This window comes from Schistocerca nitens, chromosome 8 (assembly GCF_023898315.1).
Source record: "Schistocerca nitens isolate TAMUIC-IGC-003100 chromosome 8, iqSchNite1.1, whole genome shotgun sequence".
Classification (NCBI taxonomy): Eukaryota; Metazoa; Arthropoda; class Insecta; order Orthoptera; family Acrididae; genus Schistocerca; species Schistocerca nitens.
The window spans coordinates 363,927,499-363,953,952 of NC_064621.1; the positions used below are offsets into that span (position 1 = coordinate 363,927,499).

General features: G+C 43.5%; 1 protein-coding gene across 1 annotated transcript in view; it reads right to left on the reverse strand.

Annotated features, from left to right (window-relative positions):
- Positions 1-26,454, reverse strand: part of LOC126199571 (lipase 3-like) — a 190,095-nt gene that overhangs the window by 157,498 nt on the left and 6,143 nt on the right. The window contains exon 2 of the mRNA XM_049936494.1: positions 10,853-11,129. Coding sequence (XP_049792451.1) covers positions 10,853-11,129 — 277 coding nt within the window. The remainder of the gene's footprint in view (positions 1-10,852; positions 11,130-26,454) is intronic.

Genomic DNA, 26,454 nt, shown 5'->3' on the forward strand with positions numbered 1-26,454 from the left:
TAGTCGAAATATCTCGATATAGAACGTGGTGTTTTAATTAATACTAATTGCACTGAGATGGCGATATGCACATATACACAAGGCGGTAGTACCGCGTACACAAGGTGTAAAACGGCAGTGCATTGTCGGAGCTGTCATTTGCACTCAACTGATCCATCTTAAATAGTTTCCGGCGTGATTATTGAAGCACGATGTGAATTAACAGACTTTGAACAGGGACTGATAGGTGGACTTTCCATTCCGGAAATTGTTATTCCGAGATTCACAGCGTCACGAGTGTCAAGAATACGACACTTCAGGCATTACCTCTCACCACGGCCAACATAGTGGCCGATAGTCTTCACTTTACGACCGAAAGCAGCGGCGTTTTCATAGAGTTGTCAGTGCAAACACACAAGCAACACTCGTGAAACAACCGCAGAAATCAATGTGGGATGTACGACGAACGTATCCGTTAGGACAGGGCGGCGAAATCTGACGTTAAGGGCCTATGGTAGCAGATGACCGACGTGGTATTTTAGCTAACAGCACGATATCGCCTGCAATGCCTTTCCTGGGCTCGTGATTATACCTGTTGGAACCCAGATGACTGGAAAATCGTGGCCTGATCAGATGAATTCTGATTTCAGTTGGTAAGAGCTGATGCTCGGGTTCGAGCGTGGCACAGACCCTATGAGTCCATAGAACCAAGTTGTCAACAAGGCCCTGTGCATGATGGTGGTTCTGCCTAAATGTGTGGGCTGTGTTTACATGAAATGGACTGGGTCCTCTGGTCCAAAACTGATCATTAACTACTTGGAGAACATTTGTGGCCAGTCATGAAATTCATGTTCCCAAACAATGATGGAATTTTTATAGATGACAGTACACCATGTTAATGGGGCACAATTGTTCGTGACAGGTTTGCAGAAGACTCTGGACTGTTCGAGCGAAGGATCTCACCACCCAGATCGCCCGACATGAACCTTATCGTTCATTTATGAGACATTATCGAGACGACAGTTCGTGCACAAAGTTCTAACAGGCAACACTTCCGCAATTATTGAAAGCTGTGGAGCCAGCATGGCACAATATTTCAGCAGGGAACTTCCAACGACTTGTTGAGTCCATGCCACGTCGAGTTGCTGCATTACGCCGAGCAAAAGAAGGTCAGACACGATTTTGTCATCTCAGTGTAACTGGCACATCGATATAAATGCATTGATAACTTACGAAATACTATGCCCTGGAAAAATCCGGTTCCAGGTTTGTTTTCAGTCCTTCCATCCCCACGTCAACTCTGTTCAGTCAATATAAATTGCCTGACAAAGACCTGAAGCACCCAGAAGTCATTTTTGGCTGTCAATGTAATTTCATGAGCGTACACACCAATAGTTGATATATAAATGACTCTAATTGCAATTCTGCATGATAAGTAGAATGTCCACTACAGTGTATTAGTGTTGTAAGTACTCAGTTTTGTTATTATTATGGTAGGGTATATAAGGGGCATGAACAGTGGCAGACGTTGTGTAATCACGGAGAAGGACACCGAAATGCCATGTACACATGAGAGACACCGTCGCCAGAACCTCACAGTGTTTCACAGAGGATCACTGTGGGTCTTCATTTGTCCAACTGATCGACATAATCGTGCAGTATCCAGATTTGTTGGGTACTCAGATGTGACAGGCCGATTGTGGACTGCTTTGGAACGTGAGGGATCGGCCGGTGTGACCGAGAGGTTCTAGGCGCTTCAGTCTGGAACCGCACGACCGCTACGGTCGCAGGTTCGAATCCTGCCTCGAGCATGGATGTGTGTGATGTCCTTCGGTTAGTTAGGTTTAAGTAGTTCTGAGTTCTAGGGGTCTGATGACCTCAGATGTTAAGTCCCATAGAGCTCAGAGCCATTTGAACATTTTTGAACGTGAGGGTAGGTATACATGTCGGCATGGTTTCGGTCAACCAAGTCTGACCATCAGGTGGGGAGTCACCATATTGTGCACCAAGCAGGTAGAAACTACTTCACATCTCCACCTTGGTCCGCCCCGATAGCTGAGTGGTCAGCCTGACGGATTGCCGTCCTACAGGCCCGGGTTCGATTCCCGGCTGTATCAGAGATTTTATCCTCTCAGGCACTGGGTGTTTTGTTGTATTCATCATCATTTCATCCCCATCCGGCGCGCAGGTCGCCCAATGTGGCGTCGAATGTAATAAGATCTGCACCAAGGCTCCATAAGGGGCCTCCCGGCCAATGACGCCAAACGCTCATTTCCATCTCCACCTTCCACACGAGAACAAGTAGTCGACTTCTTGCAACATTCTGAGTCATCCCGCACCATTGGTCGGGGACAACCAGCAGCCTGAGTAGGTAATGACCCTCCCAAGCGTAGAAAGTCGATAACACAATAAAAGACGGCATTTTGAGTGGTGCAGTGACCGGGACTGCTGATGAATGGTGTCCTAGTGTGTTCAACGATGAAATGCTGTGGAGTACTACACTGGACGACCATAATCGGCGATTATAACGGCGATCTGGAGACAGGGTCCACTCTGCCAATGTTTTGGAGAGTCACAGCGGATTTACTGCTGGCGTCATGGTTTGGGGACCCATAGGGTATGATTTCAGGTTGCGGCTAGTAGTGATTGAGGGAACACTGTCGGCCCAACAGTACTTCATGGACACCCTGCGTCCTCATGTGTTACCTCCCTTGTGATAAACCACGGCGCTGTTTTTCAGTATCTCAATGGTCCTCCAAACATAGCTGCCTCTCTATGAAATGTCGGCGTGAAGTTAATGTGATCAGCAAGATCCTCAAATCTGAAGGGGGGCCACGTCGGACGTGGATCCGGTCTCAGTGGCTGTATCCAGGATATCACGGACCAGTTACAACAGTTGTGGGCCATCTTCCGTCAAGAAAGACTACAACTACATTACGACATCTTCCCCAACCGATTCACTGTATGCATACAGACAAGAGTGTGTGCAACCGCATGTTCATAAGTGGACTCTTAATGCCAAGTTCTTTCTCAATTTGACTCGATTTTGTAGTCACTGAAATAACTTCATTTACCCTCTCAACTAGTAACGTTTCATTTAGTATTCTCCTCTTCTTGTGGGTGCTTCGTATTTTATTTTAGGCAGTGTGATTTGAATTGCAAACAGACTTGGCAATCTTCGAGGGTCACCGAACTCTATTTTGATCCACTGGATCATAATTAAAATTATTTTTCACTCTCATTTTAATTCTACGAATAATAATTTGATATATAAGAGACTGTAATACATAAATCTTGCTTTGTTGACGCTATAAGAAGACAAACAGTGGTGTGCAGTTCCGGAGAGTTTTCAGTGAACTGGGCCAAGTACCAGAAGCGTGATGGGAGCAACTATTTCAGATGATTTGGATTTAATAAATAGTATAGTGACAAGACTGACTTTGAGCAATATGTTGTTGCTCTTTGTTTAAGTATAATAAACCAACATTAAACATGTTTTTATTTGGGTTTCGGTCGTTCACCTCCGACTTACGAAACCTTAGAGCTTCGCTCACGATCAGAACATATCGAGATAACTATAACTATATCCACGGGCATTATGAATCTGACAGTCCATTAATGGGGACTCGTCTTTTATGCCACAACAGGGAAACATTGATAGATATCAACACCCAGAGATAGTTTTTCATATTTTCATACCAGAAAGACCTTTTTGGCTAGCTTAAGGTGGCCAAAAACGTAACTACATGCTTGACAAGCACGTAAGTGCAAGCGTTCTGCATAAGAATGCAAACATTTATTAAGCCCCCACACGGCTCAAGCATGCTTGTACAAGCATCAGATTTCCAAGCCCAGACGACGATGCACTGGCTTTGCCAGGCCGTTTGCCTGTGTTATGAAAAACCAATAAAACTAAATAATGTCTCCTGCTTGTTCAGATACTAAATAAATGCAAGTACCGTAACACCGGTTTCTATATTTGATCTGTGCGAGCCATGATTCATAAATACTTTCTATTTTTGTTTCCTTTCGGTAGTTAGTGCGTAACGAATTTATCTTTTTGACTACTGTGTCTATGTCCGTTGTACGATCTAGTAATTTATTTTCCGCAAGAAGGAGATCCTTCGTAACGTTCTTGTTTCCTTTGTCATTAAACTCTTTCGTTTTCACTTTCCAGCTACAAGACCTACTTTCGTAAGTGCGTCTGATGTCTTTCAACAATTAGTGAGTGATATTTTTCAGATCGCCCGACATGATGGCAGCGTAAACCGAGGAATGGTTGCACAAGACTCCCTGCTGTTAGTACACACGCTTAAGTATGCACACGCTTGCATGCTTGTAGAAGTTTGTATAACAGAAATTCGATCAAGCATCAAGCAGAACGTACGGTCCTGATGCTAGTGCATCCATGCTCACCAGTGATGTAATAACGTCTGTGGCCAACTTCAGTGACGAAGAATAGAATTTGGCGCCATATTTTGGATAGCGAGATCAACGAACACGTAAAGGAATGGAGCCACTTTGGTGCCCAAGACAGAAGTAGTTCCGCACCCAGAAGTCGGCCAGTATATTTAAGGCTCGGTTTTCTGAAACGAAGAAGGTATTTCGTTGGTGCACTTCATTATTCACGTATGCTGTATTACTCGATAGTCACTACAGCCTTCACGAGAAACTGAAGGAAGCAAATAAGAGAAAGTGTCATTTAAAGTTGACCAAATAGACCAGTTATTTCTTTCCTTTTTATATATCCATCTATCCTGACAAGATTAGGGCCATGAGGTTCTCTTTTATGTATAATCGTGTTCTACATTATGTTCATATAACGACACAGATATTACAAAAAGAGTTATATTTAATAGGGAGCCCCCACTTAGAAATTAGTATACACAAATAGTGGAAAGCAGCAATTCTTTTAGTAGAAAACGTAGAAGTTGTATTAGTTCGTGGGAAACTGAATACGAAAGGCAGATTACAATTAAATAGATTTAAACTGAGGAAGCTGGCAGCAATGGACATGAGATAAAGGACGAGAGTTAAGAGGACTCTGATAGAAACACAAATTTCATAGAGAGGAGGAAAGAATGTGACGTCACTGACTGAGAAGCGAAAAGAGAAAGAAGCATAATTGGCCGAAGATGGAGGAATTTGCTTTACTGTTTGAGAGACAGCAAACTGGCCATATATATTAATTTTTAGGAAAAGTTATGACGTTGACAAAACAGACTTTACAACTATGGCAAACAATCTGTTGATACTATACACTGCTCGGTTTCCCCCTGTTACTGCTGATGACAGCTTGTGTAAGCAGCTGTATTATCAATTTCTTCTGAAAACCGGGCTCAATACTACTCCGGTTCACAGTATTTGAAATTTTATGTGATGTTGCACGTAAGATGATTAAAAATTTATTGCCATTGCTGACAGAGACCGTCATAATTCTTCCTTAATTACTTGAAGCTGATGACAGGCAAGTTGCAAAGGCATGCACAAAAGCTGTGCAAGAACTAGAAGAAATCCTACAAGAGCCTAACAAGAATTGTTTTTTATTTGTCATATCCAGACACGTGAATCGTTTCACATACTGTGAGTTCATTGTTGTTTTGTTAAATGTAATCACTATGATATATATATACCCCTCCTGGATTCTGCACATGTTAATGATTAGCACGACTTATTTGTTATAAACATGGAACGCGATTTTTTAATAGAGTTTGTTACAGGACGTATCAACAGTAACAATGGGAGCTAAACAATTGTGCAGATTTGTGCCAGTAGCAGAAAATGTTCCTTGCTCACGTTCCATGCTCTGGCAGTTAAATAGATGGCCCTGGGTTTCTGATTGGTCGACATCACCCAGTCAAGCTGACAAGGCCCCTTCGAACTATGATTTGTTTCTTTACATGAAGAAACACGTAAAGGGTCGTCATTCTGACGACACTTAAGATGTCAAATATAGACTTGACATGCCAAATATGCGCTGAGGCCTGGATTGAGCATCTATGACAATTTCCTTTCGAATGGGCAAGAAAGGTTTCGCCAACATTGTAAGAACTGCAGCAATCTGTGGAGATCGGTACGTTAAATAAATGGGTCCTATCAACTATCCCCTTGAAACTACTGGTTCTATAAAAAGCCAGGAACTTTTCAGTCTCCCTAGCATAAATAGCGATACATCTCTTCAATGTAACTCTCAATATTCTGGGTTATTGTAGCTATCTTCTCTTCGAAGTCATTCAGTTTATTCCATGGAACCATTCTAACAACAATCATGACTATGGAATTGTCTCGGCATGAGCTTCACGCCTTCGCAACCAACCAAGTGATATTTCGACCAGCCAATAACGTATTTCTCCAGGTGGCTGCAGCAAAATCGGTGGCACAGTACCCTGCAACACGACATTCTGCAGTCAATGGTTCACTGGATTGCTACATGGTGTAGGAGAAAACGGTCTTTCCTGAGCCTACTACGTGAAGGGAGCCTATCTCCTATCATGATACACCCAGCTGGAGAGAATGTAAATCCTCTCAGCTCAGCTGGGATCAGCATTCCTTCTGCCTCATGAATTCGTGTGGCATAGTCTCCAAGCCATTCATCGACTGCAAGTAGGGCTGACCTCCTCCACCCACAATGAACAGCATCAACACGCAGAGATGACAAAAGCCAATGGATAGCGATATACACACATACAGAGGGCGAAGGTATCGCGTACACATGGTATAAAAGGGCATTGCATTGGCGAAAATTAATTGACTGTGGAGGCGGAATGGCAGTTAGAGCTAGACAAATGGGACATTACGTTTCGGAAATCGTTAGGGAATTCAATATTCAGAGGTCCACAGTGTTAAGAGTGCACTGAGGATACCACATTTAGGCATTACCTCTCACGATGGACAACGAAGTAGCCGACGGCATTCACCTAACTACCAAGAGGAGTGGTATTTTCGTAGAGTTATCAGTGCTTGTAGACAACAAAAACTACGTGAAGTAACGTCAGAAATCAATGTGGGACATATGACGAATATATCTGTTAGGATAGTGAGGCGAAATTTGGCGTTAATAGGCTATGGCAGCAGATGATTGACATTTGTCAACAACACTCACCTGGGCTCGTGACCGTATATGTTGGAACCTAGACGCCTGGAAAATCGTGGCATGGCCAGGTGAGTACCGATCTCAGTTGGTAACAGCTGATGGTAGGGTTCTAGTGAATGGCAGACCTATGACGTTATGGTGTCAGGTTGACAAGAAGGCACTGTGCCAGCTAGTGTTGGCTCCGTAACGACGTGGACTGTGTTTACATGGAATGACTGGATCCTCTGGTCCAACTGAACCGTTTATTTACTGCAAAAATTATGGTTCAAATGGCTCTGAGCACTATGGGACTCAACATCTTAGGTCATAAGTCCCCTAGAACTTAGAACTACTTAAACCTAACTAACCTAAGGACATCACACACACCCATGCCCGAGGCAGGATTCGAACCTGCGACCGTAGCAGTCCCGCGGTTCCGGACTGCAGCGCCAGAACCGCTAGACCACCGCGGCCGGCGCAAAAATTATGTTCCCTTCCTTGCAGGCCATTTGCAGCCATTCAACGATTGAACTTTTATTGATCACAATGCGGCACGTCACCAGGCCACAATTGTTCGCGCTTGGCTTCAAGAGCATTCTGGGCAATTCGAACAAATGATCTGGCCACCCCGATCGCCCGACATGAATCCCATCGAACGTTTATGGGACACACTGGAGAGGTCAGTTCATTCAAAAAATCCTGAACCGGCAACACTTCCGCAATTATGGACGGCTATAGAGGCAGCATGGCTGAATATTTCCGCAGCGGATTTCCAACGACTTGAATCCATGCCACGTCGAGTTGCTGCACTACGCCGAGTGAAAGGAGGCCCGACACAATATTAGGTGTCCCGTGACTTTTGTCATTTCAGTGTAATAGATGCGATGCAATAGTATTGATGCATCCATACAGCCCTCAGACACAGGTGTTGGAAAGAAATGGAAACATTGCGAAAACATTCATGCTTCAACATAAATGCAGTTGTCAGCCAAGTCTGCAGGTTGCGATGTTGTATTTTACCATGTACGGTATCTGTACGCAATGTCCTCAATACATTTGAAGTGTCAGTAATTGTCAGAACAGTTACTTACGTAGTTGTCGTTGTACTATGTCAGAGCTGAGTGAAATCGAATGTGAGCAAATTGTTGGTGATCATATGATGGGTATTTCCTTAACCAAGATAGCCAAAATGTTTCATGTTTCAAGAGGTACCATATCCAAGATTTATACTGCATACATTTAAAGCGGGAAACCGTCATCCGCTAAGTCACAACGTGGACGAAAATGTGTGGTGAGTGATCATGACAGACGCTCATTGAAAATGATTGTGACCAAAATTAAGGGGGCGAAAGTTGCAGAAGTAAATTTGGAACTAAATGTCGTACTTAAGAAGCGTGTCCGCACCAAAACAACACGAAGGGAGATCCAGAAGCCGCGAATTCCAGGGAGAGCAAGAATTCGAAAACCACTCCTCAGTGACGCAAAGTCCCGTAACGGGAAACATGGTGCCGTATTCTTAAAACATGGACTATGAAGCTATGGAAGAAAGTCATTCAGTTGTATGAGTCTTGTTCCACACCGTTTCCAATTTCTGGCCGAGTTTACGCCCCCAGAAGGAAACGTGGCGGGGATTCAGTGATGGTATGGGTCGCCATATGGCGGAATTCCATGGGTTCCATAGTTAATCTTCTAACATTCTGCGTGGTGTCTGTTTGTTCTAAGTCGTGTCTCCCTACCACTTTCGCTCAACAACGTTCTGAGCGAGTTTTTTTAGGGAATTGAATAGTCTGTACCTGGGACCTGTTGCTGGTAAGAAGACGCCAGACCACACATGACATGTAGAGTTCAAAAGCATTCGGTGAGACTAGCGATGATATAATCAAATACTTAATGATTTCAGCGTCAGCTCCACTGCACTCCCTGTAATAGAATCTTAGTACTAACTAAATTTAGTGGAAGGGGTTCAAGGCTTTCCTATTTTTTAGTTAGCTGGTAAAATAACGCCGAAAAAGCAGTTAAGTTTACCATTGGAAATTTTATTTTGCTCACAAAACATTGTTCATAAATTGCACTATTGATAAAAGGAAATATTTTAATACAGGATGATAAAAACCAACTGCATTCAACAAAAGTGTGAACGAATATTCCCTGAATGGGTTTCCAAGTTCTACAATGGATTGAAGGATGACCTATGCCATATCAAATCTATAATCTAGGTTTGAGTTAAGTTTCTTAAAAAAGAAAACTATCAAAATGGTCTACAGTGATCCTCAATTATCTTTAATTACTTATCTAACTTGTCGTAAATTACAGTGTCTGATGTGGCTTCTCAATAGTTATATAACAGAAAAATCATCGCGTTTCAGATTTTTACTTCAAGTAGCAAATGTGAATACCACGAAGTTTAATTGACGATCAACACTAGTATTACGTAAAAAGGGGATGTAACAGATGAGACTTCTGCAGTTCTGAGGGAAGCCTTATGCGCTCTTATGCGACATCGCGTGCGTTCATTACCTTGCCGGTGGTTAGGCAGCGTCCGGGGCGGCTGGCGCAGCAACTGCACACACCTCGCCGTCTCGGTAGCAACTTTCTCGAACTCATCCTTACTACTGTTTACCGAAGTTGGTTCAAGACAAACGTATCTGGCTGGGTTTACAAATGACCAATCTCATCATCTCAACGTTAACCATAAGCTCTGCCTACAAAAATTCTGTCTATCCAATGAGAAACGTTATACATTTCGTGGTGGGGTAATGTTTTTAATGTTTGCTACGTAACAGAGACTCGTATAGTCTCACGCTAAAACTTGCAGCTGATGTGGCCCCTTTAGTGTTATCGTAAGATCTATACTGTTCTTCTGGAGGGCTCTATCTTTTAACATGGGCTGGGGGATGGACCTCTTGGCGGTCGGCCGGCGATGCGGGTGTCCCATTGTCCCGCTCTTATCATAGGGCCTTCTAGCCTACACAGCTCTGCTCTCGGCTTCTGTTCTCGTTTCTCCCCTCGTAACTGCTTCTGTTTCACAGTGGGAAGGTATGACATGAATTTAGACGTTCTTGTCTTAGTCTGTGGTATTCCATTTGCTCACTCGTTGATCGTATTACTTTGGTTAATTTAATGTCAGGATTTATTCCGAGCTATGTGACATATTGCTGGATTTGCTATCATGTCAGGGTTTCCATGGAAGATGTTGGATTTGCCTGACACCTTACAATCTGCAAGGTCTCATCAGTGCCAAGAATTATGGGACTATTTCGGATGATCAGGTCCAGCGCATGATTTGTTCCTCAGTGGTGTTCCAAGATGTTCCAAGAGGACAGGGCCTCTATTCAGACAGCTCGCATCATCTAGGACTGATTTTATTATCATGAGGATGAATTGGCGCTTCTCACCTGGTCACCAGTCACCAGATCTCAACATTATTTACCCTTTATGATCTACTTTGGAGGGAGGGTACGTGTTCACTGTCCACTTCCATCGACATCTGAAGTTACCACTATTTTGCAGGAATAATGGAATAAGATTCCCTTGACAGCCACAAGGGCCTGTATTTATTGATTCCGAGATGACTGGAACCTGTTTTGAATGGTCAGAGTTTCCGACATCGTATTAAGAATGCTATTTTGTTGTGGTTTTGCTGTTCCTTATTTTTTGTCCATTCCCTGTTGAAAGAACCTTATGTAACACAGAGGGCGTTCTTTGGAGTGACACACAGAGTAGATTTCGTGGTTAAGTCCAGTGTAATTTTACAAGACAGAATGTGCTGGTTGTATGTGTAGTTAGACAGAAGCAACTCACGCAGACCCCTTGTTGGCCCCGGCAGCGTCCAGTCGGCGGAGCTACCCATGAGGCCGTGCTGCACCATGACGGGCGGGTGACTAACGTTGGCGGCGCCCTTGCTTTGGGCGTCGTCCCAGGGGACGAAGAGCCGCCAGAAGGACATCGGCGACTCCTCCTCCTCCTTTTGTTGGTGGAGGGCTCGCGGCGGCATACGGTGCAAAGTCAGCACGTACCCATCCTCCGTCGTCACGTGATACTCCTCCACTACGTAGCCATACTGGTCCACCAGCTGCGGCTGCAACCAACAATCGCCACGCACAGCGCCGTCACCAACACATCACTGTTGCTTTTAACTCTTCTCATTTTCTACCCTGTAGGACAGAGCCGTGTGTTCTAGATCCAACCCATTACCGGGATTATTTGCCCGTTTCTGTGTCTACTAGTCAACCCCAAATTCCTTAAAGGATGGGACACCTGTGATAAAACAGCTTCAGACGTATGATTACTTTACAAATGTTAATGTGCTAAATATTTGAAATTAAACATCCAAGCTAGGAAAAGATACGTAAGGGTTTGAAACCGTGCTTCAAGTTTTTTTGGAAGTTGGTAAGTGCTTTCATTATGAAACACTTCTTGAATATAGTCTGGGTAATTTTCACTTGATTTTAAGAAAAAGCAAGTTTTTTTGCTCATATCAGTTTTTATGATGTCGTGTCTCCTGAACTACATGTCATACAATGATATAATTTTACAGGTACATTCAGTGATAAATGACGGCACTATCTGCAACGTGTGTAGCAAATAGAGTCAGTGGTAAAGAAGTAATAAATTAAACGTCATACCTGATGTTCAAGTTCTACAGGGTGCCATTTTAAGCAGAAGTTAGCTTTTTATGCATCTACGTATCTATGACGTCATATATCCTGAATTACGAGTCGTAAAATAATATAATTTTGCAGATACGTTCAGTGTTATATGTGGATGCTGTCTGAAAACTGTGTTCCGAATAGAATCGGTAGTAAAGAAATAATAAATTAAATTAGGAACCAAAAAAAAAATTACTTATGAATCCCCTACTTAGCCTTTGCGGACGATCTCACAATAATACCAGATTCTTCTGAGATGGCTATAAAACAGATAGAAACTCTAAAAAAGTGCTCAGAGAAAGTCGGCCAGCAGGTAACAGTGTTTACAACAACAAATTTAGAAATTTTCAAATTACAAACCAAATATGGAGAAACTAACAGAGTATCACACTTTAAATATCTAGGACAAATTGTGTTCAAAATGTTCAAAGGTGTGTGAAATCTTAGGGGACTTAACTGCTAAGGTCATCAGTCCCTAAGCTTACACACTACTTAACCTAAATTATCCTAAGGACAAACACACACAACCATGCCCGAGGGAGGACTCGAACCTCAGCCGGGACCAGCTGCACAGTCCATGACTGCAGCGCCTCAGACCGCTCGGCTAATCCCGCGCGGCTAGGACAAATTATCTCTGAAAAATATGCACAACAAGAAAGAATACAAGAAGCTCGTAAAGCTTTAGGATTAGTGCAAAACCTCAATAATAAAAACTGCTTATCTTTAAATGCCAAAATTAGACAAAACAGTAATTAAACCATCTATGTCATATGCCAGCGAAACCTTGACACTAAACAGGAAAACTGATATAGAAAATCTGAAGAAAAAAGAATAAAAATAATTAGGAAAATTTTGGGACGAACGCAGGCGTACTTTATAAAGGTATTCAACATGAATTTTATATTTAAACATTGAATTTAATATTTAAATATTAATATCTGAATTTTCATTAAGTTTGATATTTAATTTGAAGCTCAGCTCCAGTGCGATTCTTCATTAAAAGTGGTAAAGCTTTTAAATGCGTTTATATTTCAATATACGCGCTACTGACTGCAAATCTATTTTGTGCTCAATACTTGACCATTGTTTCGTAAATCAGTATTTAATGTCCTCCAACTTGAGTTACAGCGCTCTACGCCACCTAATGTCTTTCTACACTCCTGGAAATTGAAATAAGAACACCGTGAATTCATTGTCCCGGGAAGGGGAAACTTTATTGACACATTCCTGGGGTCAGATACATCACATGATCACACTGACAGAACCACAGGCACATAGACACAGGCAACAGAGCATGCACAATGTCGGCACTAGTACAGTGTATATCCACCTTTCGCAGCAATGCAGGCTGCTATTCTCCCATGGAGACGATCGTAGAGATGCTGGATGTAGTCCTGTGGAACGGCTTGCCATGTCATTTCCACCTTGGCGCCTCAGTTGGACCAGCGTTCGTGCTGGACGTGCAGACCGCGTGAGACGACGCTTCATCCAGTCCCAAACATGCTCAATGGGGGACAGATCCGGAGATCTTGCTGGCCAGGGTAGTTGACTTACACCTTCTAGAGCACGTTGGGTGGCACGGGATACATGCGGACGTGCATTGTCCTGTTGGAACAGCAAGTTCCCTTGCCGGTCTAGGAATCGTAGAACGATGGGTACGATGACGGTTTGGATGTACCGTGCACTGTTCAGTGTCCCCTCGACGATCACCAGTGGTGTACGGCCAGTGTAGGAGATCGCTCCCCACACCATGATGCCGGGTGTTGGCCCTGTGTGCCTCGGTCGTATGCAGTCCTGATTGTGGCGCTCACCTGCACGGCGCCAAACACGCATACGACCATCATTGGCACCAAGGCAGAAGCGACTCTCATCGCTGAAGACGACACGTCTCCATTCGTCCCTCCATTCACGCCTGTCGCGACACCACTGGAGGCGGGCTGCACGATGTTGGGGCGTGAGCGGAAGACGGCCTAACGGTGTGCGGGACCGTAGCCCAGCTTCATGGAGACGGTTGCGAATGGTCCTCGCCGATACCCCAGGAGCAACAGTGTCCCTAATTTGCTGGGAAGTGGCGGTGCGGTCCCCTACGGCACTGCGTAGGATCCTACGGTCTTGGCGTGCATCCGTGCGTCGCTGCGGTCCGGTCCCAGGTCGACGGGCACGTGCACCTTCCGCCGACCACTGGCGACAACATCGATGTACTGTGGAGACCTCACGCCCCACGTGTTGAGCAATTCGGCGGTACGTCCACCCGGCCTCCCGCATGCCCACTATACGCCCTCGCTCAAAGTCCGTCAACTGCACATACGGTTCACGTCCACGCTGTCGCGGCATGCTACCAGTGTTAAAGACTGCGATGGAGCTCCGTATGCCACGGCAAACTGGCTGACACTGACGGCGGCGGTGCACAAATGCTGCGCAGCTAGCGCCATTCGACGGCCAACACCGCGGTTCCTGGTGTGTCCGCTGTGCCGTGCGTGTGATCATTGCTTGTACAGCCCTCTCGCAGTGTCCGGAGCAAGTATGGTGGGTCTGACACACCGGTGTCAATGTGTTCTTTTTTCCATTTCAAGGAGTGTATTTAATTACAGACCACTGCTAATGCTTTATCTCGATAAAGCGAAACGCATCTATTGAAAAAGATCATGCATTTTCTTGTAGTTGTAACGACGGAACGAAAATATTCTCAGGAATAGTTGACATAAGGAGCTAGATGGCAAACAGCTTCTATTTCCTGCCACCGTAGAGCTAACACACTGTCATCGTACTCTTGGAGAATGTGTGTAAAGATGCACTGTTCACCGTATCTTCAGTTTGCCTGGAAGTGTCGTTGATTTTCTGATTAGTGAGTCACAATTTTCCATCTCTTTTTTTTTTTTTTTTTTTTTTTTTGTGAACCTGTGAATCGAACTGAGGCGCTAATAATGGCGGTTTTTGAAAGAGTGGTTACCTGTGATTGCATGTATGTGTCATAATATTTCATTACTGATATTTGGGATTGTGTATCCATTTTGCTTTTGGTACACCCGAGGGGCCAGTCGGCATGGTGACAGTTGGCATAGACATGATAATTCGTCCCACACCTATGAGAACTAATCTCACCATTGGTGTTCATTAAAAAAGAAAAAATTTCAGTAAACACTGAATAAATACACATCATCTAGGAAAAAATTCGCCCTCTCCCCAAACCCGGTTCTCGACACCAATCCAACCTTGGCCAGAACAGAAGGATTACTGCTATTCCACTAACAGTCCTTTCAAGGATAAAATAGCAGCTAAAAGGGCCAATAAGAAGAAAAGTACAAGTAGAGTCAAGAAGAGCGATACAACTTAAGTTGATTGGTCAAAGAAAAAAATCAGGCCCGAAAACGTCGATTTGAATTTTCTTCTTCGAATTCTTATGATGGCATATTAGAGATTAGCTATGCAGAAAGTGACGACGGCTTGGCCTTCATTAATGAAGTTTGGAGATGGAAGAAACCCACCTAGGTGAATAGCCTTCACCCTCATCTTTCTGCCAAGACGATGGTAAGAGTTCTAATTCGACGGTTCCCGCAAACCTTGGAGAACCTCAAAAAGATGCCAATACGTCACATCAAACAAGACCCCCACAATCTCAAGGGTCTCCTGATCAACTTGAATACCATATAATTGACAATTATTGTGAAGTATCATGTCAATCATTGCCCTTGAAAGACTGTCAAAACGGATAGCAACGACATTCGAGAATCCATTATGATAAAAAATGAACGAAAAAACCGTAGATCGACAAATATGGATGATTCAGTTTGATACGACCAAAGTAAAAGTGCTCGGAATTGAACCCATCTGTTCAAGTAAACGAGTGCTCAATTCCCACATTCGTTATTGATTTAAAACAATGGGCTAATTCTATTTGAATATCTATAGGTAGCTTTAATAACCAGCAGAATTGATTTTTCACGAAGAATTCATTGTTTGTTCGTACATTTAAGTTCATACTGTTGTTTATACATTAGAGGAGAATTTATTTTTGTTCAACTATTATTTCTTCATGTGGAATTTATTTTTTGAAAACTTTATTCTTTGAAAAGTAAGTTACCCCAACTTTTGGTAAAAATATTTTCCTCAATTGTTGTGTTCTGCCTAAGTATTCCTATCCATGTCAGCTTATGAAAACTACAGGTTGGTTGGAATAGTTATGGCGTTTGAGGGAAAGTGTTTTTGGGATTATCTAAACATGTATTTAATTAATGGATACAACATGATTTTGCAATCAAAAAGTTAAGCTATTCGGTGCATATACCAGAATCCCTCCAAGTGTCGCGCAAGAAATAGGAACATCAAAAATCCAAAACCATGCCAACTAGCTCCAGTCTCTTCATTTGTTGTCATGAAAATTATCGCCGGGAATTGTCATAAGCCAGCTGGAAGTGATTTATGAACTGTGTATATTTTCCAGTCCCATGTTCGCGTCACGGTACCTTTCTAAAATTTGTTGGATTTCTACATGCCCGTAATTATCGACTTTGGAGGAATGTGAAGTTGAACCCTGTGTCGCGGATCAAAGCCAGTCTGGAGACTGTTATTTAAACTGTTTTTACATGTGTAGCGGTGCAGAGAATCGATCTAAAACGTTTCCCATTAAATCTGTGGAGCAGTACATCGCGTATTTTTTATTGCGTGCAGTACATCGCGTGGAGCGTGTGCATACTGAAAGCAATTGAGACTGGGGTTTCAGGCATCCCGATGGAAACTCCGAGCAACGGGTGAAAGGAAAGTTTCGTTCTCAATGGTGAATATCCGGGGAAGAATTTCCAATTCTGGAATTTGTCTTGCACCCAAGGGAATCACCCTGTAAATTCTGTAAATTTTGGTTGGAACTTCCTTGGGATTGAAAGTTTCTGGCCGATTGAAACTGTGCACCCGAGCAGAAATTTAACTGGAACCTTGCCTTTGGCAGGCAATAGTCTTATCCACTGAGTTATCTAGGTATAACCACAGTCTAATATAACAGTCGCCACACTTCGCCTCGATTTTGTTGCCTACAGCGCCAGCAGCGCCCCAAGCGGCAGGTAGGTTACACTGTGAGTTAGGCGCGATCGTGAAAGAGAATAGTGGTTGTTTATTTTGATTTATACAATGGCTTTTACTGGCGGGAGCGTTTGTAGCGCAATAAATTGCACCAACAACAAGAAGAAGACACCACAGCTGTATTTTTTTAGGTTTCCTAAGGATCCTGAGAGGTATATACCATCATGTTACTAAACTGTATCGTCAGGATTCACTTGCAAACTATATGTGTATAAATGATGAATGTTTCGTTTTAGGAGCAGAAAATGGCTTATTAATAGCAGGCGAGAAGACCTCATGAAGAAAGACCCAGTGTACCTGTATAATAATATTAGGTTTTGTTCGCTACATTTCGAACAAAACCAGTTCATGAACGCAGACAACAACAAACTCGTGTGGAATGCAGTACCCACACTGTTTGACATTCCAAATAAGCCACCTCAGCTGACGATGAAGAGGAAACTGCCACAAAGATTCGACAGTCAATCTAAAGCAGTAAAACAGTCCTATGACACAGAAGCAGCCGGTTCAACTCTCCATGTATCAGTGCCAGATTCGTGTGAATCGTCAACACAGACTTGCTTTGACGATGAAGTGGTTAGATTAAGTGCAGCTGTTCGTGTCTTACAAAAGCGTGTGAAGTGTCAGAATGTGCAAATCGCTAGACTTCGAGCGAAACTATTACGGGACAAGGAAAGTGCCTACAGACAGCGACAGAAACTGTATCAGAAGGAGCAAGTGAACAAGGACAAACGAATGTTAAAGACTATAGGATCCCGATATTTAAAAAAAGATGCCCTTGACTTGTTGTTAAGCCAGATTAGCATGCCATTGAAAGAGAAACGTGCTGCAAGATGGAAAGACGAAAATAAGCTGTTTGCTCTAAATTTATTATATTACAGCACTCAGGCATACAGGTTTTTGTCAGAATGTTTTATGCTTCCATCAGTGCGTACATTACAAAGGTATGTGGAAGGCATACAAATAAAATGTGGGATAAGTGACAAAATATTCCATCTTTTATAGCAAAAGGTGCAACATTTTTCTGATAATGATAAACTTGTGAATATGTCATTGGATGAAATGTCTCTAATGGCAAATTTGACATATGACAGCACTTCTGACACTGTTATTGGTTTTGAGGACTTGGGGTGTACACGCACAGCTAAAATTGCCAACAGTGTGTTGGTGATAACGATTAGTGGCATTTTTTCATGTTTCAAACAACCATTGCTGTACTGTTTTTGTAAAGGAACAGTGGGAGCTATGCATTTGACTGCTATATTTTATGAAGTAGTCAAAAGACTTAAGGAAATTGGCTTGGTTGTAAAGACCTGTGTGACTGATCAGGGTTCAAATTTTGTGGACTGGAGAAAGAGACTGGGAATTACACAAGACAATCCAAGTTTGGTATATGAGGAGCAGAAGATCTATTTCTTCTATGACACCCCACATTTGTTTAAGAGCATCAGAAACAACCTATTTAGGTATGACATAATTCATACATCAAATGATGGTTTGGTTGGTACTGCTTCTTGGAAGGACATTTCTCAGCTCTATTCAAATGACTTGCACAGGAAATACAAGTTAGCTCCCAAGCTGACTAAAAAAGCTGTCGAACTGCCAGCTTTTTCAAAAATGAAAGTGGGTACTGCAGTTCGTGTGTTAAGCCACACAGTGGCAGCTGGTATTGACACACTTGTATTTTGTGGTAGTATGCCATTATCTGCAACTGGCACTTCAGACTTTTGTCAGAAAGTTAATGACATTTTTGATATTTTTAATACATACAGTGTGAAAGGGCCTGTGCATCTAAGAAACTGTATTAGGAGTGATTCACAGCATCTGGATGTTCTACATGTGATGAAGCCATGGATTCACTCTTGGAAATTTGTAGGCTCTGATGGAAAAGATTACTCCCTGAGGATAAAATGTGTAAAGGGGCTTCTAAGCAATATATGTGCTTTGGAAATGCTTGCTGCCGAGGTACTGACTGGAACAAAATTGTACTTATTCTCACGTAAAATTAACCAAGACACATTGGAAAACTTTTTTTCAACTATAAGGCAGAGAGGTGGTTTTTGCAGCAACCCATCTCCAAGGCAGTTTTGTGCTGCATTTAACAACTGTACACTAAGCAAACTGATAAATTCTTTTAATGTGGCAAGCAGTAATTGTGAAGGAATTGACTGGGGGCAGGCAATAATGGACATGAAATCTGCTCAAACATTAAAGGTCTCACAGTTGTTATGCAGTAGTGATACAAGTTCTGCAACAAAGCTACCAAATGTGGAAGTTCCAGCAGACCTTGGAGAACAAAACAGTATGAGATATGTGTTTGGTTACATATTGAAGAAACTTTTTTCTTTACATAATTGTGTCAAGTGCAGGAATCTACTTGTAGACAACAGCCAGGACTTAGATGCAAATGACAAATTTTATTGCCATTTCAAAAGTTACGAAGGCAATTTTGGAAGCTTGGTTATTTGCAGTGAAAATATTTGTTTATTTTTGAGGGATTTTGAAAATCAGATGGCTTCAGTTTTTGATGAACATTCTCACAAGAAAAACTGTGGTGAATTATATGTAAACTTGTTGATGGCTGTCCCAAGTTTTCCTCCTGGATGTTGTGAAGAAACTAAGCTGCTGTTAATCAAGATATTTGTTAAAGTGAGACTCGTTTACCGGCTCAAATATTGGAATCAAGACTTAGTTTCTAACAACAAGAAAGCAAATAAGAAACTGAAGAAGTTGGTTCGTTTGGGCTGCTGATTTCTTTGGTATGTATTTCGTTCACTTCTGTTGTTAGTCACTTAATTTTCCTTGCTTCTTTCGTGTGATGACATTATTTTGTCAGCACCTTGTGCACTGACAGATTGATTGAAAATTATTCAAATATTTGTTTTTTCGTGAAATGTCGTGTAATCAGCTCATTATAATGTTTGTAGCATATTTCTCCCACTATTTTGCAGTTGCTTGTCCCACTTAGAATAATATAAAGATGAAGGTCGTACTTGTGGCAACAGGCGAAAATGACAAACGCAGTAGGCCTACAGAACGATAAACGAGCTGTCGATCGTTTTTGCTTGTATAGGTACATGTCTGTGCTTCTTACATGTGAATCTGCGTGTTTATATTCTTTAGATATCAACGTGGTAAGCTGCAATTCTGTCCAATGTCACAAGTGTTTCTTCACGAATGTGTTGTAGCTTGCCACTCTATTCATGATTTTTGTCCGTACTTGCGCTTATTTTAGAATCATTTTTAGAAACATATATGCCTTCTGGTACCACACAAAACCTTGGAGGCAAGAAAATAACTCAAATAATTCGGAAATTAAGTAGGAAATTGATGCAAACAAACATTATGCTTACGACGCGTCTGACGTTCACCTTACCTGCCACTTGGAGCGCTAGTGTCGCTCCATCTGTCAAACGGCAACAACTTTTACAGCAGTGAGTGTCGCGACTGTTATATTAGACTGTGGTATAACTCAAGACCTGTCTTCACAGCATCACTTCAAACAAAACCATTCTCCAACTTTGCAGACTTCATAGATGTTCTCTTGCATATCTTGTGGGATATAGTTTCAATCCGGCAGGACATTTGAAAACAGCACACACCTTGTTTCATACCTTAACCTGTGCCTAAGTAAATTTTTCACAATATCCATTCTTCCAACAATGCCAGTCCTTCAATGCAGTTGAACTTCTGTGGAGTTAGGAAAATTGGAATAAAGTACTGCCAGAAGTAAAGATGTGTAGGCCGACGTGCCCGATTATCGATCGAAAAGTTAACTGATACCTCGCATACTGTCTATTTAGAAGCATTACGTTATAGATTGAATATAAATGAGAAGCACCAGATGACTGTAACTACTGAGGTGTGCATGGCCCGCGTTTATCCCATTTATTGTTCGTCATCTTCTATTAAGGTACTGCCACCTCGTTTCTTATTCCATTTGCTGGCGTCACTAACTTCCTGCCTTACTTGCCCGTGAGCGGCAGCGGCAGCGCGTATCGGTAAGTGCACTGTCGTACCATCTCTGGAGTGAGTGACCGATAGTATTTCCGGGTCTTCGTGTGTCTGGCAGACAGTTGGAGACGGACCAGAAGTGCAGTCGGGACGCAGCATCAGTGAAGTCGGGGGACGGAGCGCCGCTGAGGCGCCGACAGCCGGTGCTCGCCGACCGCTGTCGACACAAATGAACTGTCGGGTGGATGGAGATTGGAGAGGGATGACCGTTGGTTGGTCGTTCGGTTGGTCATCTCATCGGCCGACGTATATTTGCTCCTTTCACCGTTTCCGGGTCTGGGCTGTTGGTCGGTTGGCGTGGAGCAGCGAGGAAGTCTCCGTGGCGCGTGTCTGGCCGGGACCTGGGGCGTCCACGCGCGGTCGGAGTGTGAGGGGCTGTTCCCATTGCTACGAGGTCCGTGGCTCACCGATCCCGGACACGAAAGAGAAGTTATCCTATCGCTTGCTCCGTTGACTGTCTGTTAGGTTCTGTCGGATCGTCAATGGTTGGCCAGACCGCCTTCTCACCTAAGCGAGCGTTAGTGTTTGAATTTCAGGCCGATCCTCGAACATCTGAGCGCTCTTGGGTGTACTGCCCTGTTTTTTAAAATTTGTTCTTGTTGTTTGTACTTGTATGGCTTCTAGCCGATTTTTTTAAAATTAGAGTTGTTTCGCTTTTAAGGCCTTCAGCTTAGTTTAAAATACTGTTTCACGTAAGCCCTTTGGCATTTTAAAAATTTTAATTTTGTTGAAGTTTTAACTCTTGGGCCTTCAGCCGATTTTGAGTTTGAGTTCATTTGCTCTTAAGGCCTTCATCCTAAATAAAAGAACTGTTTCACGTAAGGCCTTTGCTATTAAAAAAAATTAATATTGTGGAATTTTAACTGTTAGGCCTTCAGCCGATTTGAATTTAATTTGTTTACTTCAGCCTAACTAAAGAACTGTTTTAAGATAAGGCTTGCCTTTTAAATTTCTGATTATGCATGCGTTTTAAGTTATTGGCCTTTAGCCGTTTTTAAATTAAAGTCGCTTTCAGCCGGTAGTTAAGTCCCAAGGTTAAAGCTGTGTGTTTAAAAAAAATTTTTTTTTTATCTTGTAATGTTTGATCAAATAATAAAGTTGTATGTTCGAGTGTAACTGACAGCCCCTTATTTTTGCCCCTTTCCACAATCTATCTGTCCTGTCCTGCGGGTCACGCAGGACGCCTCAACTACGTACACGGATATATGATTGGCAGGTATGTAAGTGATTAGTGGTGCAGTTCTCTGTCACTGATAGAACGGGCATCAGGCCACATTAGTGTTTTTGGCGGTTAGTGTTGTCAGCAGGTCTAGTAGGGAATATAAAGGACGTGAGCAGCGTCAGTTGTTGAGTGATCAACGTGAAAGACATGGAGACGCCGCGTACTCGCCTGAAACGAAGTTTGAAAGGGGCCTCACTGTGTGTCACCACTTGGCTATCTACTCGATTCATCCTATATGCAGATTTAAGGTGAATTCTCAAGTAACAGTGGCCCGATGTAGGACAGAATGGATATGTGGTGGCAGGAATACTCGTCGTCAAGGTTCCGGTCGCAACTTCCGATCACCATAAGGGAGGACTGCCGTATTGTACTCCAAGAACATCATAATGCATTAACGTTTGCGGATGCCAACCAAAATAAAGTAATGGACGCATGCAACATTCTGTGTCATCCCGTACCATTGACTGAAAACTAGCATCAGCCGTCCTAAGTAATTACCATACCGTGCATAAGTAGTAGTTAACGCTAACACACAAACGGCTGCATTAGGAACTGGCCCAGGAAGCATAGACTCCCGCTGAATGACGTCGCACTGTGTTCAGCGATGAATCGCGGTTCTGCACTATCCCGGATGACTATCGTTGGCAAATGTGGTGGTGACCTGTGGAGAGGTTCCATTCATCCAATGTTTTGGAGAGGTACTGTAGTTCTGCTCTTGAGATCATGGTATGGGAAGCCATCGATTATGACTTCAAATTTTGACTGAGGGAACCTTGACCGCACAGCTGTTCGAAATGAGACATCATGCACCATCATGCGTTACCTCTCATGCGAAAGCATTGTGGTGCCATTTTTCAACAGGACAATGCTAGTCCACACATGGCACATGCCCCTACGAACTGTCTGCGTTATGTTGAGGTACTCCTGTGGCCAGCAAGATCCCAAGATGCGTCCCTGACAGAAAATGTGCGGCATCAGCTCGGAAGTCAATTCTGTACCAGTGCCAGTATCCAACAAATCGAGGATCAGTTACATCATCTACGGGCTACCTAGCCTCAGGAGAGGCTACAACGGCTTTCGAACTGAATCATCACATACGTCAGGCCAGTCTGTGTGCACCGTCATACGAACTGGGTTCAGACTGCCAAGTTCTTAGTAGATTTGACTCGATGTTGTCATTGCTGATATAACATAAAGTACCTACTAAAAACTTGCAGTTTCGTTTCCTCCTCCGCTTCTGGGTGCTTTACTTTTTTGTCAGGCATGGTACGCACACTCATGTTCAGGAAAAACAGAACACCTTGAACGATTAGTGAAAGGACGTTCATATTCATAGGACAGGTACCTTAGTATGATTGGCAGAAATGATTAGCATTTCAGGCAACTCGGTTCAGCATGTGTCCTGTTGCCTAATAGGCACAGGATCCGCCTTGGGCCCTGATAACTTGTCCAAAGAGTGATTGCATCGACACGTATAAGGCGCTTATGGCATCCTATGCTATAGCCATCCACACTGCCTTCGCCTGGTTCCAAAGTTCATCTGCATTGGTTGGCATTGGATCACGGCTCCGCAACTGTCATTTCACCATATGCCACACATTTTCGGTTGGCGACATGTATGGTGATCTGGCAGGCCAGGGCAAAACTCTGACATCCTGTGAAAAAGGCATGTGTCAGTGCAGCAACATGTGGTCGTGCATTATCTTGCTGAAAAATGGGTGTTGTGGCGGAGAGGTTATGGCTGCGGGTCACAGGGTGTCATTCAAGTAGGTCACACGGGTCACAGTGCCCTGGACGTGCACCAACGGTGATTTGTGGTTGTGCCCAATAGCATCCCACACCATGAGGCTTTGGCTTGGCACTGTATGTCTTGTGCAGATGGCAGTCACTATGGTGTCGCTCCACCTGTCTGTGGGTAAACCAAAATTCGTCCATCATTTTCAAATAAACAGAACCTGGATTCGTCCAAAAACGCTATCTGACGCCGTTCCTGTCCCCTGTGACGTCGTTCCATACACCATTGCCGTCTAGCATATTTCTGGAAATTCTTCAAATGTAGGTGGAGAACCGGCCAACGCGCACGTAACCCGTGCGGTAATAAACGGCAATGATTGTGTATGATGTGTTACACAGTTCCACCGTTGCTCCAGAGCCGAAGAGGACGCAGATCTGTCCTGCAATGCTATTCGGATGAGGTGCCGATCTGGGGAATTGGTCTGCGTTGTGCAACCTGACCCATCTAGTCGTGTTCTACGACCTTCCGTGAACCATTCTGCACACACCCGTTGCTCTGACGAAACACTTTGTCCCACACGGGCAGCAATTTCGTGGATGGATGCACCACTTTTTCTCACGCCAACAACGCGTCCTCTTTCGAAGTCACTGATTTGACGGTACGGTTCGCGCATACGTCTGCAAGGCATCCTGCACGTCTGCTCAAGTCACACTGATCCGTTACCTTCGATTTATAGCGAAAACGAGAGCCGCAAGCGCATTTGACCGGTAGATGGTGTTGCCACCCATTACCGAACTTAACCCTGAACCCGCGGGCCGACTTGGTTCAAATGCTAATCATTTCTGCAGAACATGCTAATGTACATATCCTGTGAATATGAACGTTCTGTCTCTAATCCTTCAATGTGCTACGTTTTTTTTCTGACCCTGAGAGTATGTAAACCAACTGTGTACGATAAATTCAAATCCTATTTCTGTTAAAACCAAATCTTAATTTCAGGTAGATGTTCACAGTAGTACTCATTTTCCTGAATGCACAACTCAGTGCGCCTTCTAAACGGCCAGCAGACGAGATGTACATTAATGATGTCATGGAGCGACAAGGTTACCCCCCCCCCCCCCCCCAGATAGCCTAGCGCGTTAAAGTGCCTTCTTCTGGGACACTGGGAGACGCGCAGGCCCCGGTGCGAATCCAACCGGCAGATTAGTGACGAGGGCCGGATGGACGTTTTAGGAGGTTTCGCACATCCATCTAGATAAATACCGATCTGGTATCCACGCCCCGCCTCATATACACACACATAAACACTTGGAAAAACGTTCTCATACTTGAACATGAGGTAGCACTGGACAACTGAGGTATACAAATTCCGTCTCGAGGAGAAATAGTGCCGTTAGAATGGGCATCGGGCAACCCACTACCATCAAAATTTACAGAGCCGAAATAACACGCCTACCTCATGGAGACAGGGGATAAAGTCAGGAAGAAGAAGACGGAGCGAGGAGGTTCCTCCTTGCGCTGTTTTGAAGTCATGGTTTAAATGGCTCTGAGCACTATGGGACTTAACTGCTGAAATAATCAGTCCCCTAGAACTTAGAACTACTTAAACCTAACTAACCTAAGTACATCACACACATCCATGCCCGAGGCAGGATTCGAACCTGCGACCGTAGTGGTCGCGCGGTTCCAGACTGTAGCGCCTAGAACCGCTCGGCCTCCCCGGCCGGCCTTTGAAGTCATGTTCGGTTAGATTTCACACTACACTGCCGTATACAACGCAGGTCGGAATACTCAGACAAATGAGGTTCGATCGGCCATTGATGTTGACATGGAATGAACATGGCATGCACATCAAATGAGAAGGTTAATATGTTGCTGATGCTCGTTGAATGACGACAGGATGTGTGTAAAGCAGTCATTGCTTAGGCTGTGACATATCTTGGTTGAAGTTCTCCATCAACTACAAATTTCTTATGTGTTAAAGAATGACTCCGACAAATAAGTAGTTAGAAATGGCATGGCGGCAATAGACGAAGACCAGCAAGAGGTAAAGATGGAATTGCTTGTTTTAGCTTCAATACACCACGATCTTCTCTTATGGGAACTTGTTGCAGTCAGTAACATAAGGGTTACAACTCTGTGGCGAACAGTATACGGTCACAAGTTTCGCCCTTACCACCTATCACTGACTCAGGAGCAGCATGAGTACAATTACAATCGGAGAGTTACTTCCTCCGAATAGGTCATAATTAATTTCGTTCTCGATGCCTTAAATACACTCCCGGATTAGTACATCCTTTTAGAGGTTTCCAATTCACTCAAGATTTATTCTTGAAACAGTCCATATGGATTAAATGAAATGATTATATTTGCAGATCCATGGCACAAGCGGTTCTGCCGTACCAGATATTGATCTCTGTTGAAATATCCATATTAGTATGCGGTGTAGCCTCCGAGGGCGACAATGCAGGTGCTGACTTTGGAATCCAGTGGACGGTACAGATGTCGAATATTGTCCTGGGACACGTTATACCATACCTGGTCGATCTGTTCACGTAGTTCTGGATGAGTTGTTCGTTGACACGTCGCAGCAGTCATTTCTTATCCCATCATATCCCACAGGTGCTCGATTGGAGACAAGTCCGGAGATTGCTGTGGCCAGGGAAGTTGCTGCACGTCTTGCGGAACACGTTGAGTTTCACGGAGAGTA